The 21,707-nt window shown below is 37.2% G+C and overlaps 1 protein-coding gene across 2 annotated transcripts in view; it reads left to right on the forward strand.

The window, feature by feature from the left end:
* LOC306853889 (proprotein convertase subtilisin/kexin type 7-like) overlaps positions 1-21,707 on the forward strand; it is a 24,596-nt gene continuing 2,889 nt past the window's right edge. The window contains exons 1-15 of one of the 2 annotated variants that reach the window (XR_013782778.1): positions 1-132; positions 2,749-3,196; positions 4,310-4,444; positions 4,772-4,937; positions 6,865-6,955; positions 7,268-7,322; positions 7,665-7,803; positions 8,498-8,598; positions 9,788-9,955; positions 14,260-14,370; positions 14,454-14,556; positions 18,116-18,272; positions 18,363-18,457; positions 18,965-19,058; positions 20,942-21,059. Coding sequence is in view for 1 of the 2 variants with exons in the window: in XM_079391556.1 (XP_079247682.1) it covers positions 2,795-3,196; positions 4,310-4,444; positions 4,772-4,937; positions 6,865-6,955; positions 7,268-7,322; positions 7,665-7,803; positions 8,498-8,598; positions 9,788-9,955; positions 14,260-14,370; positions 14,454-14,556; positions 18,116-18,272; positions 18,363-18,457; positions 18,965-19,058; positions 20,942-21,059 (1,935 nt within the window). In the remaining variant the exon portion in view is untranslated. The remainder of the gene's footprint in view (positions 133-2,748; positions 3,197-4,309; positions 4,445-4,771; positions 4,938-6,864; positions 6,956-7,267; positions 7,323-7,664; positions 7,804-8,497; positions 8,599-9,787; positions 9,956-14,259; positions 14,371-14,453; positions 14,557-18,115; positions 18,273-18,362; positions 18,458-18,964; positions 19,059-20,941; positions 21,060-21,707) is intronic. The other variant, XM_079391556.1, reaches the window with a different exon arrangement.

Here is a 21,707-nt window from a genome sequence, read left to right on the forward strand (position 1 = left end):
ACTATCCGGATGTGACGAACAGATGACGATTGCGGATGTTTCGGTCAGCAGATCTGCTCGATGGAGAATAATCTAAACAGATCAGAAATAAAACAAACTAACGATAGCGAAATATATCCTCGTTACCAGAAGGTAAGATGAGCGTCTCTCAACGTTTGATTATTTATTTCTGTCCTGTTTGAGGGTTCACTGTCTTCAGTGCTGAGCGCAGGTGTATTTAATTAATACTTTATTACGTTTCATTATTATGTATTTAGTATATTAATTAGTTAACACTTGGTTTAGACAACTACCTAATGTATTGTAATAAACAGAGCTTGTGTTTCGACGTCTTCCGGTTTCTATTTGTTCAGTCGTCTTGCCTTTAACTTACACGCAGTCTGAGTTAAACCAGTCCTTTACACGCAGTCTGAGTTAAACCAGTCATTTACACGCAGTCTGAGTTAAACCAGTCCTTTACACGCAGTCTGAGTTAAACCAGTCATTTACACGCAGTCTGAGTTAAACCAGTCCTTTACGCGCAGTCTGAGTTAAACCAGTCATTTACACGCAGTCTGAGTTAAACCAGTCCTTTACGCGCAGTCTGAGTTAAACCAGTCCTTTACACGCAGTCTGAGTTAAACCAGTCCTTTACACGCAGTCTGAGTTAAACCAGTCCTTTACGCGCAGTCTGAGTTAAACCAGTCATTTACACGCAGTCTGAGTTAAACCAGTCATTTACGCGCAGTCTGAGTTAAACCAGTCATTTACCCGCAGTCTGAGTTAAACCAGTCCTTTACACGCAGTCTGAGTTAAACCAGTCCTTTACACGCAGTCTGAGTTAAACCAGTCCTTTACACGCAGTCTGAGTTAAACCAGTCCTTTACACGCAGTCTGAGTTAAACCAGTCCTTTACACGCAGTCTGAGTTAAACCAGTCCTTTACACGCAGTCTGAGTTAAACCAGTCATTTACACGCAGTCTGAGTTAAACCAGTCATTTACGCGCAGTCTGAGTTAAACCAGTCCTTTACGCGCAGTCTGAGTTAAACCAGTCCTTTACGCGCAGTCTGAGTTAAACCAGTCCTTTACGCGCAGTCTGAGTTAAACCAGTCATTTACACGCAGTCTGAGTTAAACCAGTCCTTTACACGCAGTCTGAGTTAAACCAGTCCTTTACGCGCAGTCTGAGTTAAACCAGTCCTTTACGCGCAGTCTGAGTTAAACCAGTCATTTACACGCAGTCTGAGTTAAACCAGTCCTTTACACGCAGTCTGAGTTAAACCAGTCCTTTACACGCAGTCTGAGTTAAACCAGTCCTTTACGCGCAGTCTGAGTTAAACCAGTCATTTACGCGCAGTCTGAGTTAAACCAGTCCTTTACGCGCAGTCTGAGTTAAACCAGTCCTTTACGCGCAGTCTGAGTTAAACCAGTCATTTACACGCAGTCTGAGTTAAACCAGTCATTTACACGCAGTCTGAGTTAAACCAGTCATCAGTCATTTACACGCAGTCTGAGTTAAACCAGTCATTTACGCGCAGTCTGAGTTAAACCAGTCATTTACGCGCAGTCTGAGTTAAACCAGTCATTTACGCGCAGTCTGAGTTAAACCAGTCCTTTACACGCAGTCTGAGTTAAACCAGTCATTTACGCGCAGTCTGAGTTAAACCAGTCATTTACCCGCAGTCTGAGTTAAACCAGTCATTTACACGCAGTCTGAGTTAAACCAGTCCTTTACACGCAGTCTGAGTTAAACCAGTCATTTACACGCAGTCTGAGTTAAACCAGTCCTTTACGCGCAGTCTGAGTTAAACCAGTCCTTTACGCGCAGATACATGTGAAAGCACACAGAAGCAACAGAGCTGGTCAGGTTTAGTTATTCTCAGGTCTAGGCCTGTCAGCTGGTTCTGCTTTAGTCTGGTCTGGCTCCATCTGCTTTCCTGGTTGTTTGTGAAGCCGGACAAAGTTTAGATCCATCCATACTCAAATAAAAGCAGATAATCAAGGGGCTTAAAAATACTCTTTCATGCTGTGTTTCATGCATGTAATTATATACAGTGGAGGCCAAAATTATCTGAACACTTGTATTTTTTTCACCTGCTAAAGAATGGTTTTAAGTCAGTTATTTGTATCTTTTGCTGTAGTAGTCAGTAGGAAACATTCATTTAGCCATTAATTGTAATAATCAAGTGAGATGTTTGAGATCTGATCATCATCAGTCTGTCTGGAGTGACATGAAGAAACAGAACAAACTGAGACTAAATCCAGAAGAACTGTCTCTGCTTCAAGAAACCTCCTGCAAAGCTCCTGAGAAACTCTGCTCAAACACAAAGGATGCTCACGACGAATGTTGATTTCATTTAGTTAATAGAACTTAATTGATCAAGAAAATCTATTTATGACATTATTTTTGACAGCATCCTCATTTTACAGCATTTTTACACAAACTTTTAACAGTTCTGTAGCTTTGCAGGAGGTTTCTTGAAGCAGAGACACAGTTCTTCTGGATTGAGTCTCAGTTTGTTCTGTTTCTTCATGTCACTCCAGACAGACTGATGATGATCAGATCAGATCTCTAACATCTCACTGGATTATTACAATTAATGGCTAAATGAATGTTTCCTACTGACACACTCCAGCAAAAGATAGAAATAACTGACTTAAAGCCATTTTTAGCTGCTGGAAAACATGCTAGTGTTCAGATAATTTTGGCCAGCAGTGTAGTTATTGATTTGAGTGCATTAAGACTGGCAGTGGTGTGTTTCCCTGCAGCAGATCTGATGTGGAGAGAGCGTTCTGCTGATTTCTCCTGGCTGACATGGCATCCTCCTCCCAGATGTGTCTCAGCGTCTATCATCTGCTGCTCCTCACGGTTTCACCGCTGCTCAGCCACTCCTCTCCAGCGTCCTCGTCCTGCGGGCCGGGCCGGTCCTGGGCGGTGCGTCTGGATGCGGTGAGAGCGGGGCGGTCTCTGGAGCGGCTGGCCCAGAGCGTGGCAGAGGAGGTGGGCCTGGAGAATCACGGGCAGATCGGGCAGCTGGAGGCACATTATCTGCTCTGCCAGCCACTGGAAAACACTGCAGACGTGGACTCGCGTTCAACAGAGTCAGCTCTGGATCGAAACCCTCATGTGCTGTGGCACTCACAGGAACACATCCTCAGACGGTCCAAGAGGAGCGTGACCTTCAATGACCCCAAATATCCCAGTCAGTGGCACTTGGTGAGTACTGTGTTGCATAAGCTGGTAAATAGATTTCCTTGATGTGGAAAATGTGGACAGAATCACAGACTTCAATAATTAAAATTTTGGATTAAATAAATGAATAGTAGGACTGTATATACACTCAATCATAGAAATGCAAAGGGGCAGAAAAGTCCCAGTACATTTCCGGAAACTTTCCAAAAGTTTCTAAAAAATTATGGAAAGTTTCCAGAACTGTATTGAATTTTCTACCCTTTGCAACCCTGTGTGAACATCCAAAAGATTCAGGTGCAGGACAAAATAAAAGATGCAAATGATACACAGTAAATAATGTCCACACACTGAAAATTATAGCTTCAAAAACATTTATTTTTGAAATGAATAAATAAATAAATAAAAAAAGCGCAACGTTTCAACCAGTTAGGTCTTAATCAGGCACTACGCTCTTGATGACTGAGATACAGCTTTTTAAAGGCACACAGCATCATATGACAGATCATTAGAATCATGAACAGCGATCAAAGTCTATGTATAAAAATAATAATACATTTACATTTAGTCATTTAGCAGATGCTTTTATCCAAAGAAACTTACAAATGAGGACAATGGAAGCAAACAAAACCAACAAAAGAGCAATGATATGCCAGAGCTATAACACTCAGTTAGATTAATGCAGTACATGTAGCGGGTTTAAAAAAAATATATAATAAATAAAAAGAAAACGGATAGAATAAAAAAGAATAGAGCAAGCTAGTGTTAGAGGTCTTTTTTGCTTTTGTTAATTTTATAATAAATACAAAGAAAATAAATAGAATACAAAAAGAATAGAGAAGCTAGTGTTAGTTTTTTTTAATAAATAATAATAATAATAAAATAATTATTTAATTTACATTTGTTTGATTTACATGTTAAAAGATAAAAAAATTTAGCAATTTAATTGTTTTATGTCTTTATTTGATTACCACTGTTTTTGATAATAAATTGAAAATAAAAAACAGAATTTGGAAAAAAAATTTAATTAAATTTGGGGAAAAAAATCTAACTGATTTGTCTTAGGGTGCTTAGGAAAAATGCATCACAGTTGGTTCAAGGCTGTCAGATTTCTGCCATGTCACATCTCCACATTTACAGCACAACGATGTGAATCATGGGATGGATGTCAATGTGACCGGTGTCTGGGAGCGAAACATCACCGGCGTCGGGATCACGGTGGTCGTGGTGGATGACGGCGTTCAGCACACACTGACAGATATTCAGCCCAACTATGTAAGTCAATCTGACTTCCAGCACCCTACGCTCTATCAGCTGCATCTGAATTATGTCGCTTCTATTCCTCAATGTTTGAAATGCAGTGAAAATCGGTTCAGTTAGGTGCTTAGAATGCAGATTCACAGGTGCAAGAAACATGAAAATACACACTGTTTCAAGAGTCTGTCACCACAGTGCACAGTTCAAAAAGTCACATTTGAAATCCATTTAAATGCAGTGTTTACTTGTACAAACAAAGGCTTTCTGTAGTCGTTGTTGACAGTGCACAACATGCATTGAACCTTTAACCGGTGGAGGTTTATCACATGATTGGTGTTTTTCTAGAGTCCTGAGGGTAGTTATGATCTGAACTCGAACGACCCTGACCCCATGCCTCATCCTGACGGCCACAGTGATAACCATCACGGCACGCGCTGTGCTGGAGAGATCGCCGCCGTCTCAAACAACAGCTTCTGCGCTGTAGGAGTCGCATACGGAGCTAAAGTGGCAGGTAGGTGAAGCTAATATTGTCGAGAGAACGTCAACTCATGTGGATTATTTCACAACATCAAGTTTTACGATGGATTATATTCATCATATACAGCGGGTGAAATAAGTATTGAACACGTCAACATTTTTCCCAGTAAATGTATTTCTAAAGATGCTGTTGACATGAAATTTTCACCAGATATGGGTAACAACCCAAGTAATCCATACATTCAAATAATTCAGAAATGAAGTTATATGTAATAAAATGAAATGTCACAGGGAAAAAGTACTGAACTACTGAAATGTATTTAATACTTTGTACGAAAAGCTTACCGCTTCAAGCTGCCTCCTGGAGGAGAAACTAGTGGCATGCATTGCTCAGCTGTGATTTAGTCTTCAAATCTTGAAGGATCTGTGAGTCTCTTCTATGAACTCTGACCTTTAGTTCTTATTTTCTATTGGATTCAAGTCCGGTGATTGGCTGGATGTTCTAGCAGCTTTATTTTCTTCCTCTGAAAGCAGTCGAGAGTTTCCTTGGCTGTGTTTGGGATCATTGTCACCCTTGTTTCATCTTCATCATCCTGGTACTGTAGGTGTTGGGACTGAAGCAGCTGATATTAATTTCCACTGACGAGGGGTAGGATTGCTTTCTAATTACTGATAGATTTCAGCGGGTGTCTTGGCTTTCCATGCCTTTTTGCACCTCTCTTTCTTCACGAGTTCAGTACTTTTCCCCTGTGTGATTTCATTGTATTACACACAACTTAATTTCTGAACTTATTTGTTCAGTTTTCTTTGTATGTATGAATTACTTGGGTTGTTCTTAACATCTGGTGAAAATATCAAGTCAACAGCACCTTTAGAAATATATTTACTGAGAAAAATGGTGACGTGTTCAATACGTATTTTACCCGCTGTATGTAAACACTTTTAAAAACTGAATCTTTACATTATGAAAACTGATACAACAAATATCTTCTCTCAAAAGCAAAACCAGTAAAAGTCCTTCTTTTAATTAATGATTAAAAGAAGGACCATGATGAGTAAATGAACCATTTGTTGTTCAGCCCTAATTAATCCCATTCTAAATGAATCATGTTTGAGGTGAATTGCTTTCTTTTTGTTAAATCACTTTTGTTTTCCTCATTTGTCTGCTAAAGGTAAAAATGTAATGTAAATATTGTCATCAATTTACACTTGCTTGCATTGTAGAGGGATATAGCTAAAAGAATAATTGATATATTGCTGAATTCAGCCAATATTCAATACATATATTCTACAATGCATAATCCATGAACATCCATTGTAGCAAGTAAATTCAAAATGTTAAATGCAATAAGTAATGTACCCCGGCTTCACAGACAAGGCTTAAGCTAGTCCCAGACTAAAATGCATGTTTGAGCCGTCTCAACTGAAAATATCTTGCTCTGATATATCTTAAAATATGTCAGCGTCGTTGTTCTGTGTCAAGATGCACACCTTAATGTTTTATAGGCATTTTTGTAAAAGTTGCTTAAATATCTTAATTTAACTAAAGCCTTTAAAGCCTCTTTTTGTGAAACCGGGCCATAATATAATATATGTAATGCATGTTTTTCAAAGAAAAATATTGAATCACTTTTATTTAAGTGTATCACATTGTTATTTATGTAACTGTACTTTGTAATAAGTAAATAAGTAAAAGTTTACTTAACGTGTTTATACGAATATTTTTTTTTCTTGAGTGGCATTATGTGAATTAATTGTTGGGTTTGAGTTTTGAATCAGTTTTGCTAGTAAACTTTAAATGGCTATTGAAACATCTGTCTTGGCGCTCTCATACTTGCAAAGCACAAATATTGTTGAAATTGTGAAACTAGTGGATTGACAAGATTAAAATCATTGCAGTATTCACAGTGTTGGCTCATTGGTAATACTGTCTGCATTGGCCATTATTTGTTTGCTTGTAGGCATCAGAGTTTTGGACGGACCCCTCACAGACAGCATGGAGGCTGTTGCTTTTAATAAGCATTACCAAGTTAATGACGTCTACAGCTGCAGGTGCTTTATGTGCAAGCTCAATGAAGAATTTGTGATTTAATAGATATTTTAACACATTTATCATGCAGATTTTTAATTGATTTTCTTTTGTTGCTCAGTACTGTAATTCCTACTGTGGCATTCATGAAGATCTTTTTCAGCTGATAGTAGGCAGATTAAAACTAATAAGGGGAGTAAAACTATATATTGTTTATTGTTAGTTTGTGTCAGATAATGCATGAACTACTTATAATCCATTAACTAATGTTAACTTGTCCAATTTATACTTTTAGAATTGACTGAAATGTATGACGTGTATATTTTGTCCTGTAGTTGGGGTCCAGATGACGATGGCCGCACAATTGATGGACCGCATCCCTTAGGCAAGGTTAGGCTGTCTGAAGCTTCTCATTCACATTTCATCAGAGTGATGCGTTTAATTATGAGAATCAAAAGACATGCATCCTTCAACAGATGACTGGTTGCACCTCAGCAATGTATTTAGTTCTCTGTACTTTTACCAAGACATAGTGCTGGTGCTTCGGCCATAGCTTGAACACGCCAATAAGACACTTACATAAAATCTAACAGGTACATTTAAAACAATATGCTCTTTCTGCCATTACAAATATTATGTTTTTGCAGCCTCGGAGTTCAGCAAACAGTGGTTTTGAGTAATTAATCCATGTTGTAGTCCGATTCTGACACTGATTCCGTTGTTTGTCCACAGGCGGCGCTGCAGCATGGAGTCATCGCAGGCAGGAGAGGTTTCGGCAGCATCTTCGTTGTCGCCAGTGGTAATGGAGGACAGTCTGAAGACAACTGCAACTACGACGGCTATGCTAACTCCATCTACACCATCACCATTGGTAATGATATGAGTGTCAAAACCTTGTCTGATCAAAGCCATCAGGAGCATGTCTGATTCAGGTTTCAGCCCAGAATTAAAATATATTATATTTGTATTAATATCTGTGTTTCTATATTTGTTTTATAGCATTAAAGGGATAGTTCAACCGGAAATGAAAATGTGCTGTTAATTTACTCATCTCAGGCCATCCAAGATGGAGGTGACTTTTTGTTCTGTAGTAAATCAGTAAAGAAGATTTCAGCTGAAACCGTGCTCCTTGGTGATTCATACAGTGCAGGTTAATGGCTACCGTCACTTTGAGGGAAAAAAAAAACTCTTTCTACAAACTGTCCGAAAGAACCAGTTTGCAGAAAAGAATAGTATTATAATGTTGTAAATAATGATCAGTTTCTTGCACAGACCGATTGTTTTGCTTCATAAGACTTCAGTATATCATCAGGTGCCTCGTGTTTTAATTTTGTGTTCCTCGATAAGCTTTTTATGACTATCAATGTATGTATGCATTCTATGAATCATCAAGGAGCATAGTTTCAGCTAAAGATCGTCTTTACTGTTCTACTTAAGAAGAAGTCACCTACATTTCAGACGGACTGAGGATGAGTAAATGAACAGCAAGTGTTCATTTTTGGGTGAACTATCGCTTGAAGAAAACGAAGGCTCTTTTTAAGACAGTGACTGATGTGTGATTGCAGGTGCGGTTGATGAGAATGGCAAAAAGCCGTTTTATGCAGAAGAGTGTGCGTCTATGCTGGCCGTCACGTTCAGCAGTGGCAGCAGACAGCTGCGCAGTATAGTGAGTATCAGTAGCCTGTTAAAGTCTGCTTGGTTATAACACTAGAAGTAGGTATTATGTGAAAGACAATGTCTAGTCAAAGAAACCTTTTTACCTAAAGTTAAAAACAGTTCCAGTGTTTCAGGTCAATGTAGCCGTTTAAAACCTAGTTCAGACCAGGGGTGTGCGATAATTACAAAAAATTATATCTTTATTTTCTGTGATTTTTATCGATGGCAATAATTAGACCATATTCATGTCGCTATACTCATGTCTCTAACAAGGATGCAACGTAATCTACTAGAGTCAATAATTACAGAGTAAAACAGAATAAGGTCAAATGTAACAATTTATTATCAGTCAGGTAAATACTGTATGTGTTATGCCAATTCCACAGCAATTCAGAGAGATCAAATCATATCAATACAAAACATCCAATTCTCAAAGATAAATCTACGAGTAAAGGATGCATACCTGACTTTACAGAAATACATAGTGTGAAGTATTGAGACACACCACACACTACGGGCTTCTGGCTTAACTTCTTGTTTATTGAACTGTTGTAAAAAAAAAAATCAGTATCACTTTTGTAATCATGGTAATTTTTGGAGAAAAAACCCCGGCATTCTTCGTGTGAAATATATCAACTATGAAATGACATGTATGTATGCATTTTCTGTCCCCATGTCTTGAATTTGTGATAATTATAAATGTATTGTAATAGACTGAATCATGCAGTGAAAGAGCACTCTGTAAATGCTCACTAGTCTAGACTTCTTCATGTAATGTATGCGTGCGCTCTGTAGGGGTGTTTTGAATGATTTTTGCAATTATACTCGATAATGTCAAATCGCACATCATTAAAACAACAATTACGATGTTATCGCAGACGATATATATCACATACCCCTAGTTCAAAACAAACCAAGACGGTTCACTCATATTGCAACATGCAATATGGCAGAATAAGCCCGCCTTCTGAATAAAAGACCCAATCAGCAATTGGTAAAGTCATTGCATCACTGCAGCTTCCATTAAATGCTCTGGTTTTTGATTGGATGTTGAGATCCAATGCAAAAGTGTATGCAGATGAGCGTGAGCTTTCAGGGGTGGAGTTTAAGAGCACTAAATGATTGGAGAAGTCCTGCATGCATCACCAGAGAAAGTTTTCCCCGGAGGATCTAGATGTCTTGTGATGTGTTTGTGTCAGGTGACGTCTGACTGGTCGCTGCAGAGCGGCACCGGCTGTACAGATGGACACACAGGCACTTCTGCGGCTGCTCCTCTGGCTGCAGGGATGGTGGCGCTCATGCTGCAGGTGCGGCCCTGTCTGAGCTGGCGGGACGTCCAGCACATCATCACCTACACAGCAACACGGGTAAAGCATCACTCTTTTTTTTTATGTGATGAATTCACTTTTAATAAACTGTCCATATGTAATATTATAGGGCTGCATTATAAATGAAGCACGGTTCTGTGATCAGTAGTAAATCTCCATCCGAAGGCGCTCTCGCGCAAAAATCCCTACAGCTGTATCTGAATAAACAGAAGATTGAACTGCTTTCATTGATTCAGCATGACTAATAAACACACGATTATGACAATATATGATTTATCTGAGATCTTACTTTAATTATTATAATTTTCATTGTAATAAAGTATATAATAATGACCTGCAAATGGACATAGCCTTTATCACTGCTTAGATTTTATTTTATTTGAAATAAAAATTTGCAAAAACGTTTCATTCTAATTTTAGGAGTGCGTCAGGCAGCGTTATCAGTGGCACACGAGATGTGATGAAGATGTAGGTGTTGTTTCATTTGAATGTTTTTCACAGCTAATCCAGCTGAAGACACTGGATACGGTGCTGCTGCGTTCTTCATTCAATATATTGCAGTAAAAGAGAACATCGATGCAGAGAAGATGCTGTTTACATCAGAACTGTTCACACTGAACTCATATTTATAGCATTTTCTAGAGGGACATCTATCAGCGTTGCACTCGTGTCTCACACAAGAGAGCCGCATGTTTAGAAAACCATCTAAAATTAATGTAAGGTCAACTTTTAAAAACATGTCTCCAGACTTTATGGCAGTTTTCCCATCCCACTGCATCTCATGTGTTTAAATGAAGAAAGTACTCTTGGTGATTGGCTTTCTTTGTGATGCTGTTTTGTTTAAGCAACTTTATTAATTATATATGGTTTATAAACATTATTTTAAACATTATGCACTTATTTCAAAGATTGTGTTATTTTAATGCTTTGAAGAAACGTGCATTAGTAATATTTTGCTCGATGCGCCTTCTTGTGGCCTCAGGAGAGAAGACAAAAGTCCCCCCTTAACTGAAATTATGCCTTTCAAATTCGAATATAATTTGAATATTGTACAAAATTCAAATTTAGTTTTTTATCCATTTTGACAGCCCTAGTACACAGCCATAGTTCACTGACACTAACTTTCATTATAACAGCACGATTACATAATATTGATGTATAATTGAGATTTTGTTGTGTAGCTTGTCAGGGAACTACGGCTCTGTGTAGTAAATGCTGCTCCATCTGAAAGCACGTGATGGAGATTTACTACTGATCACAGAACCAGCTTTACTGACAAGATGCACATGATGATTTATCGTGCAGCCCTATAATATTGCAACTTCAACAGTGTTTACTAACATGCTAAAAATTCTAGTAATCATGTAATTTATTCAATGAATGCATAACTTCTTAGCAGTTTTAGACCTATGTATCGGTTTTGCCCATTTATCGGCATCTATAGTTGATTGCCGGAACTATTGGCAAAAATCCAATCCGATATATTTTCCGGTTGCTGGAGCGGCTGAGAAGGGTCTGCTGTCATTATACAGCACGAGAGTCACTGACAGCACGTGCTGTTTGTTTAGACTTGTGATATTGCATGCTGCACAGAGCAGGACACTTCAGATGGGGATGTAAAACATCAACAACGAAGCGGTGTGCACACAGTATACTCTAGTGCATGTTTTCATATCATTACTTAGTAATTAATTGGTTGACTAGATGCTGCATTAGTGGAGAAAGGACAGCAGTATGTTTATCAAGGCTGAAAGGACACGCACATTAGCAGCAACTCAAGCGGTTAAAACAATGCAACCAAACGATTGTTACCATCTATTTGCATTAGTTTATATCCATCTGCTCATGTTAATGCACTTGTTAGCCAGGGAAGTTGCATATTTAGTGCTGCGAGAAAGCAAACTGATATGTTCATTCAGCTGCCACTCACACAGTTTTACATTAAATTACATTACATTAGTCCCAGATCGTTGTTAATGTACATAAAGACCTCACCCTGGGCTGGAAGATTGTTTGTCTTTCTATGGCTCTAATCAAGTCTGTGTGCTTCATATGGAGAGCTGTAATATAGATCACGCTTTCTCTTTCCGTATGCATTTAAAAGCTATCGGTTGATTAATCTGTATCAGCCAGTGTGGTGAAACCTAGCTATCGGTCGACCTCTAGTTTTTCCACCTAAACATGATGTAGACTTACAAAATGTTCAACATTTCACAGGGCATACTATATAAGACACTAAAAGATTTTGATTTAAAAAAAATGTAATATATATATATATATATATCTATATCATGGCTGTCAACTGATTTAAAAAAAGAAAAAATAATCGCATTTAATCTCACCTGTCAATTAATCACAATGTAATGTTATATGTAGACCTAAATTCATTTTTGCATTGACAGTATTTGAAATATTTAAGTGTACCCCCCATTTTTGAACATAGACGTTATAATTATAATGTTATTATATTGTAAATATTGTTATAATTAATGAACTCTTTGGCATACAGACCTAAGGTTTTTTTTTTTTTAAGAAGACAATCTGCAGATTACTGCAGAAGTGGAATCATTTCAAAATATTAAAGTATCAAAGTTATAGAAGTTTAAATTTACTGTAAAGTAAATGCACTGTACCAATATTTTGTATTTTATATAAAATAAATATTTTACAACATATTTCTTAATCCAAAATTGCTCTAAAATTAAAACCTTTTGTCTAAATAAGTTATGTTCCAAATTTGAAGTTGATATTAAAAACATTGAGGTTCCTGTGAGATTTTATTTAGGGTGTTATACCACAAACAGCCACCGGGTTCCATCCAAACCCCATTGATTTTTTTTAATGCATTTTCTGTCACAAATGTCGAAATTTCTGTCAATATTACTTCTATCAAAAAATCACCACCAAATATGGAATCTTGAGACTCAGACCTTTCCGACAATATGCATTTTTGTCAAGATTATAAAAAGTTTTGATTCCAAGGGCCTGTTTACACCTGGTCATTTCATGCGTTTTCGCTGATCGGATATCTATCTGATTTGTTAAAACGTTTCCATTTACACTTGGCCACATAAGTGTGTTGTCGTTCTTGAATCCGTTCTTCAATTCCTGCGATATATTTAAATTTAACAGAGTTCACGTCATCGAAATCAAATGATAAGCGCTGCATTTTATTAATTATCAGCTCATTTCAAGATCAAAGACCGCAGTAGTCTTTCTACTTTTAATGAAGATGATTGTGTGTTGAGCGTCTGCGTCTTCCTTTCAGTTTCATCCGTGGCAGTTTGTGTGTCGGCTTGCTGAAGAGATGCTCTGCTGCTCGTGCACAGTGATGCTTGTTGCATTAGCACAGTCATATCTGACTATAATGCCATATAGCCTATAACACGCTCTCACACGTTTATTGTTTTAATATTTTGGGAGGAGTAAAATTTACATATGTGGTTTCAACAACCAGATGCAGTTACACTTGTCCAGTTTCGTCTGGAATGCGGCCCAGACCCCCTCCTGAAGTGGGTTGAGCGATCAGATTTATATCCGTCTCGAATGCGTTTCGGAGGGCATTTACACCTGGTCTTTTCACGATCAGATAGCTTTCCCATCAGACAAACGCATGAAGTGACCAGGTGTAAACAGCCCCTAGAAGACCGTAATACATTTTGTAATATGACACCTGACTCCACCCACTAAGGGGAGGAGACTGCTAAAAGATATTAAAGTACAATTTCCATGATAAGGCAATGTCCGATTTAAAAATGGGTTTCACAGGATGAATTCTGAGGTTTTAAGCTTCCAAATGATATATTGTGTATAATTTATGATAATTACTAAAATATGTGCTAGAGTAAAAAGAGCACCATTGGGCCTACCGGTGGGCCAGTGACTCTTAAGAGGTTAATGGCATCTTTTTACTAAGAACTATGAATAAAGGCCAGTATCACCAATGCTCATGATATGGATGCCTCTGTTATATATATATATATATATATATATATATATATATATATATATATATATATATATATTTGTTTGTTTGTTTTCTTGGGATAGAATGAGTAATTATGAATAACTATTGTTTTTATTTAGCATTTTTTAGCAATTGCAAAACATTAAAAATATTATTATAAATAATATATAATTTTTATTTAAAATGACAGATTTTAACAAGACATTCAGTGTGTCTCGTTCGGTTTAAACTCAAAGCTCTCGAGCAGTTATTGAAGATGTGAGCAGTAAGATCATTGTTGTTGTTGTTGTTGTTATTTGCACTACTGATGTTAATTGTATTGTTAAGGTTTTAATAATGCTAATAGTTTAATGCTGAGGTGTCTTTATGTCTTCAGCATGACACTGATGCTCAGGCTGACTGGGGAATCAATGGAGCTGGTTTCCACCACAATCACAAGTACGGCTTTGGCTTGCTAAACGCCTGGAGGCTCGTTAACGCTGCCAAGGTAGATCTATCACAGCAGTGCTGCTTTCAGAGAAACACAGGCTTCATAAAGCAGCTCAGAGTCTATATCTATATGTCTGGCAGGTCTGGGAGTCCGTCCCCTTTTTGGTGTCCTACCAGAGCCCAGTCTTGAAGGCCAATGAGGACATCCCAGCCTTTCCCAAAACTCTCACTCACACCTGGAATGGTAAGAGATTTATATACAGTATGACTCTTTAAGGACCAATTCTCACTATTAACTAGTTGCTTATTAGCATGCATATTACTAACATATTGGCTGTTTATGAGTGCTTATAAAGCACATATTAATGCCTTATTCAGCATGAGCAGATTCTAGATCCCCATACCTAAAACTGAACAACTACCTTACTGACTATTAATAAGCAGCAAATTAGTAGTGTAAAACACTTAGTTAATAGTGAGAACTGGTTCCCAGACTAAATGATTTACTGTTTTCTGATCTAATATGTATTTCTGAACAAACCATAAAAAAGCTGTTATGACAGCTGTGTGCTCTGCTAATGGATCTGTGCCACACAGCAGTTGCCTGCCCTTTTTTGGAAATGTTTGTCTGTGTTTATGTGTTCAAGTATACAGTGAAAGTGAAATGTTGCTTCCCTTCTCCATCGAGATCACATCTTTCTCTGTTTTCTTTGTCTCTGTCTTCAGTCAGAACTGGTGCATTTCTTGCTCTCTTTGACAGTGTTCTCTCTCAGAAGAACGGTTTGTCTTGTGAACCGAGTCTTCTCACAGAGTTTAGGCAGCAGTTGGTCATGGAAAATATGTGTCCACTAATACATATTTAGAAGTGAGGTTTGCAACTGAGCATCATAAAACAGAGCAACATGTGCACAGCTGATCAAGCAGACCTGCAGTCATTATTTATGTTTTTCATATTCATGTTTACACTCAGGCACTAAATTGATTTGCTGATGTTTGTGCGCAAACTTACGGCTTTTCTTATAGTTTTATTCATTATTAAAGTGACAAATTAGAGGTTCACCAGCACTTTTTATGTAATGTGGCAAATTTAGATCAGATTTACATTTACAGATGATATTAAATCATACATTTAGAAAATAATACTTGTTTTGTTTTTTTTATCCTTACAATCTAAATTTTTCTCAGAATATATATATTTGTGGAGTATTCATTGTATTTCCAAACTCATACATATTGACAAATTAGAAAAAATCTAAATAAAACAGCTATAAATGATGAACTTAAAATTGAACTTATATGTACAAACAAACCCAGTGAAAGCGAGAAGGCAGTAATGAAACACAGATTTCTCATAGATGTTTGTCAGAGTACCTCCAAATTAAATTTCTGACATTTATGCCATTATGACATTAACGAGGCTGTGAGGGACTGAAGTACAGTGCTTTAAATGGATCATACTGTTGTTTAACAATATATTGATTATTCAGCTGACGCAATGTCTTTCCAAAAATATAAATTAAGTAGACAAAAACTCTGTTAAACAGTTTTGAACGTTGTGATTTGTGAAAATCACAAGATCTCGGACCTCAATACAATGAGTGCCATTATAAAGACTGCAAGTCTGTCCCTCACAGCCTCATTTTCATCCGTGTTAAAGTCAATATGGCATCTCAACCGATCAAGTTCTTTTGGATATTGGGGGAAAAATAGTTTTAATCGTGTAACAGAAATGAAATGTCCCCTCTGGAAGCATTCAGTTGCATTCATAAGTAGGTTTATATGCAATCACTTGCTTTCAGAAGCATTAATATCGGCATGAAAGAGAAGCTGTGATCGTCTCTTCTTCCCTCTTGTGACTTGATGTCTGAGAGAAGCTGCTTTGTGAATGGGACAGATGTAGGACGGGCTGGGTTTTGTCCATGGTTAATTGATTGGATCGTTGTTATTTGCTATTGCGTGATCAGAGAAGTGATGCCTTTGTCAGTCGATGACTTTAAGGAGTTGTGCGCAGTGTTTGTATCTGACACATAATGAAGCTTCAGTATTTTTTTATTGTTTATACCTTTCTGTAATTGTGTACCACGATGAACCGATCACTCTTTCACTGCCAGAGAAGGTTATTTCCCTATATGGTTAGAGAGCTTGAGCTTGTATTAGCAAACCTTTCTGAGGAAATGCCATGGAGTTAGTGTAGCCTAATGTAAGAATTCAGAAAGGGCTTGGAAACTGCTCTCTTGTCTTTCAGCAGTCCTTAAGTCATGCTCTTACTGCAGTTGTGTTATGTTAAAGCATTATTGTGAGTGTAGCAGCAGCGTAACTGTCAGCAGGAACATATCAAGCTTTCATATTGACATTGTTGCCACAGCTCTATATAGAAATAAAAGTGATTTCCGAGTTACTAAACTTTTAATAACTGCCATGAAGTATAATAGTTAGCAGGAAGGGGCCATTGAGAATTATTACAAACTTGATCATTGAAATCTCTTTGACACAAGAAAACACTGCAAGAATTTTTTTGTTTTTGTTTTTCATGTAACACTTCAGTATAGGGACCAATTCTCACTGTTAACTAGTTGCTTATTAACATGCCATTATTAACACATTGGCTGTTTATTAGTACTTATAAAGCACATATTCTGCATGATTATATTCTACATAATCCTACCCAATACCTAAACTTAACTACCTTACTAACTATTAACAAGCAGCAAATTATGAGTTAATGGTTTGTTAATAGCGAGAATTGGACAGATAAAGTATGACATTTTTTTTCCCCTTTCTTTCTATTTAGGAAATATACTCTATCCTGAACTATTAAATCAACACGACCTTTTGCGATGTAGTCTTTTATAGAGCCTGACCGATATGGGTTTGGTGGGCCGATACCGATATTAGGGAGTACAAAAATATCTGCTATTGATATTTTGACCGATATTGTTGGTGTGTATTTTCTGGATTCCATTTTAATGGTTGAATTCAATTTTAATAATCAAAAATCATGTTTAATTAATTGAATTCATAAAAACAACCCCCCCCCCCACACACAAATTCTGTGTTGTGTATTTTATGGTAATCAAATGAACATGCCGAACATGAGGATTCATATTTAAAATAGTTCTTTGCAGTTTAATATTCACAGACACTAGTTTATATATCGTGATTTGATTTAAGTGTACTGACCTGTTTTTTATTCATTCATCAAAAATGACAAATTCCGTGAAAATCCGTGTTGTACAGTAAATTCTGTTTTTATGACTGGATTCCACGATTCCGTCCGCGTTTTCTGCATCGCGGGAATCATAGGGCCCTACTAATGTAGCAAACGAGTGTGATAAGCTCATTGTGAGAGTGAAAGACGGGGACATTGTTTATTTACTTCATAGCATTGCATCTCACCAACTAGGTGACAACATAGCGTTAAATCACCATTCAACAATCACCACTTCTTTATAGTCTTTTGTAAAGAAGCACAAATGAATTGGACTGAATTGCTCACTCTGTTTAACATTTGTCTGGCTTGGTGCAAGTTTCATGTTTGACTAAGACCTGATTGTTTAAGCAGTTTAATGCTAGACTTTGCATGTAGGTTAACTGCTATTCAGATGTTAATGTGGACCGCAGTGCCATGTGTGAATGCAGCATTGGATTTGTTTCTGCTCTCTTTGTAATTGCTTCAGATCAGTGGTGAAATGAAAATCAGTTCAGACTTTGCTGTTGCATGTTTAAATTGAGTTTGCTTTATGCAAAGTAAAGCTGAAAGAATATTAACCGTTCTCTTTCATTTGAATCTCTTTGGTTCATAGTCTCTCTGTCTGATCTGAGGCAGTCGGGCATGCAGACGCTGGAGCACGTGTCTGTTACTGTGACTATGGCTCATCCGCGGCGCGGGAATGTGGAGATCCGGCTCATCTGTCCCAGTGGAATGAGCTCTCTGATCGGGGCCCGGAGATCGCTGGATGTGTGAGTGTCCCCACACTTCTGATTCACTCCACACACATGCCTTCTGAACCCGTGAGACCGCTTTTAACGCCTGTTTTGTTGTTTGAGTAGAGATACGACTGGATTCACAGACTGGACGTTTTCCACTGTGCGATGCTGGGGAGAAAGAGCCGAGGGACAGTACAGTCTAGAGATCACCGATCATAGTAAGACAACACAGTCTACACATCACTACTCAACTCATTTTAAAATGCACTTAGTTTTTCTTAGTTTCTTAGCATTAGGGCTGTCAAAATGGCTGAAAAACTAAATTCAAATTTTGTACAAAAATATGATCAATATTCAAAATTGAATGGCATAATTTCAGTTGGGGGAAAAAAAAGCTTTTGTCTTCTCTCCTGAGGCCACAAGAGGGCACATCGAGGCACAAAATATTACTAATCCATGGTTCTTCAAAGCAATAAAATAACACGACTATCTTTGAAAAAAGTACATAATGTTTATAAGCCATATATAATTTATTAAGTTGCTTAAACAATTAGAAACAAAACAGAATCATGTATGTATCTATAGCTGAGTCAAGTCTGCAAGTTCATTTCTCTTCTGTAGCACTGCTATTCAGTGAAAATAGCACAGATGCTGGTATGGCAATAAAAACAAAGAAACAAACGCACTGCGACCAATAACACGTCTTCTGTGTTTCTGTCTTTCAGAAGAGTCGACTCTGTCCTTGGGCGTCCTGAAGCACTGGAAACTCACTCTGTACGGCTCGTCTCTGTCTCATCAGCAGGTGAAAGAGAGGCGGAGGTGAGCCATGGAGGACTGATACTCATTGCATTTACTTGAGGATGTTTTAGATGTTGAAGAAAGACATGCTCTGACTGGTCTGTTAAATATATTCTTGAGCTTTAGCGGTATAATCAGTAACACTTCAATTCTCACTATTAACTAGTTGCTTATTAGCAGAGGTGGGACCAAGTCTCAAGTAAGTCTCGAGTCTTTGCATTCAATTCTCGAGTCAAGTCCCGAGTCAAAATAGGCAAGTCCAAGTCGAGTTGCACGTCCTCAACTTTTAGCTTCAAGTCTTAAACAAGTCATTAGTGCTCTTTGCTCAAATTAGTGTCTCAGTATTAATTACCATATCAAATTTATAGTAATTCATATCAGGAAGTCGGGTAGAATATGTTTTACGTAGTTTAATTTCATGTGAGATGGGTGCCCTTAGTAAAACTACTCAAGTTCAATTTAGGGATTGTGCCAAAATAGGACAAGCAGTGAAAAAAACTATTTTATTAGTAACAGAATAGCAAAGGCAACATAATTTCATAGAAATAACAGCTGCAATACTTTGCATGTGTGCATAAGAAGAATATATGCTTCTAGGTGTTATATTTAAGCCTGTGAGCCATTATTAGGAACCTCAATGAAACAGATTTAAAAACATGGGAGAAGAAATGCAGAAAGAACGGCTTTGAAAGAACTAGAAGAAATAACTGCTACATACTTTACATGTGAGAGGAAACTCTTGAAGACATGCAGTCATTCAAAAATGCTACCATTCTTTATTACTAAGAGTAACAAAGACAAAATGTTGTACGTTAAATGTTAAGTTTATAATATGCGTAGTTGATCACTAAATTTAGGGGCTATGTGCTATACAGACTGATTTACAACACGTGAATTCAATTATACATATACTCCATTTTTCTCCCTCTTCACCAGGCACTCATTTCACTTTTATTTCTTTCGGGATAATTATATATAGACTACAATTCACAAATCATTTTGTGAAAGAAACACTTATTCAAATTATATTTTAAATGATCATTAGGCCAATTGCTGCTTTTTTCCCCCTTCAAATAATAGCTAAATATTTTGCAATGATTAATTTTAAATCTAGCTTAAATCAAGGTTTATCTAATAATTATTTTGCACCAAACATTAAACCTTTAAAAATAAGCAGGTTTACATTTTTACCCATCATTTTGATCCTGGATTTAAGTAATATTTGCACCATAACTTTAAACTCAGATTTAAATCTTGATTATGGATTAACTTTAAACTTAATGGAGGTTTAAATAAAATAAAATGCACATGCAATTAAAATATTCAACTGATTGAACAAAAACAGTGGAGATCTGACAAAAAAAAAAAAGGGTCTTGGAGGGGTGTTTACCAATAAAAATGAAAATGAAAACACATGGAGTTGGTAGAGCTGCGAGGGTCATGGCAGGACGCGGATCATAAAGTCTTTCCGAGTCACAGGGCTCAAGTCCAAGTCAAGTCTCGAGTCATTGCTGTTAAAGTCTAAGTCGAGTCTCAAGTCTTCTTTAATTATGTCGAGTCAAGTCGCAAGTCATCAAATTTGGGACTCGAGTCCGAGTCAAGTCTCGAGTCCACACCCCTGCTTATTAGCATGCATATTACTAGGATGTTTACTGTTTATTAGTACTTATAAAGCACATATTAGTGCCTTATTCTGCATGAGCATATTTTGGATCCTTAATCCACCCCATATCTAAACTGAACAACTACCTTACTGACTATTAATAAGACGTAAATTAGGAGTTTATTGAGGCAAAAGTTAATAGTGAATATGTGTGATATAAATGATCCTTCAGTCCTGCCACTGAATCTGTTTGCCAGTTGAGTTTTAATATATGTGCGCGTGTGTTTGTTTGAATTGACAGGGTTGTAGAAGACGCCATGGGTGGACAGTATCTGAACAGCAGTTTTGCTCTTCCCTGCCCTCCTGGTATCGACGTTCCTCCTGAAATCGTGAGCCCGTTCACCTCGAGCAGCCTGAAGGTGTGTCCTCCTGAAAACACTGTCACGTGTGGAACTACTGCACTGTACTATTACACATACACTAGCAGTCAAAAGCTTTTAAAGAATTCTCTTCTGTTCACCAAGCGTGCATTTATTTGATCCAAAATACAGCAAAAACAGTACAATTCTGAAATATTTTTACTGTTTAAAAAAACAGTTTTCCATTTGAATATATTTTAAAATGTAATTTATTCCTGTGATTTCAAAGCTGAATTTTTAGCATCGTTACTCCAGTCACACGATCCTTCAGAAATCATTCTGATTTGATGCTCAAAATACATTTATTATTATGTTGAAAACAGCTGAATAGATTTTGTTTCAGGTTTCTTTGATGAATAGAAAGCTCAGAAGAACAGCATTTATCTGAAATAGAAATCTTTTGTGACATTATAAATGTCTTTATCAACATTTTTGACCAATTTATAGCAACAAGGATAAGTAAGTGTTCATTTCTATAACCCAGAAAAAAAAAAAAAAATTAGACTGACTCCAAGCTTTTGAATGGTGTAGTGCATAATGTTAAAAAAGCTTTTAAGTTCAGATAAATGCTGATCCTTCTATTCATCAAAGAGTCCTGAAAAAAATGGGTAACACTTTATAATAACTGCACTCTATGAATCATTAGTT

The sequence above is a fragment of the Barbus barbus genome (genome assembly GCF_936440315.1).
Source record: "Barbus barbus genome assembly, chromosome: 34".
Lineage (NCBI taxonomy): Eukaryota > Metazoa > Chordata > Actinopteri > Cypriniformes > Cyprinidae > Barbus > Barbus barbus.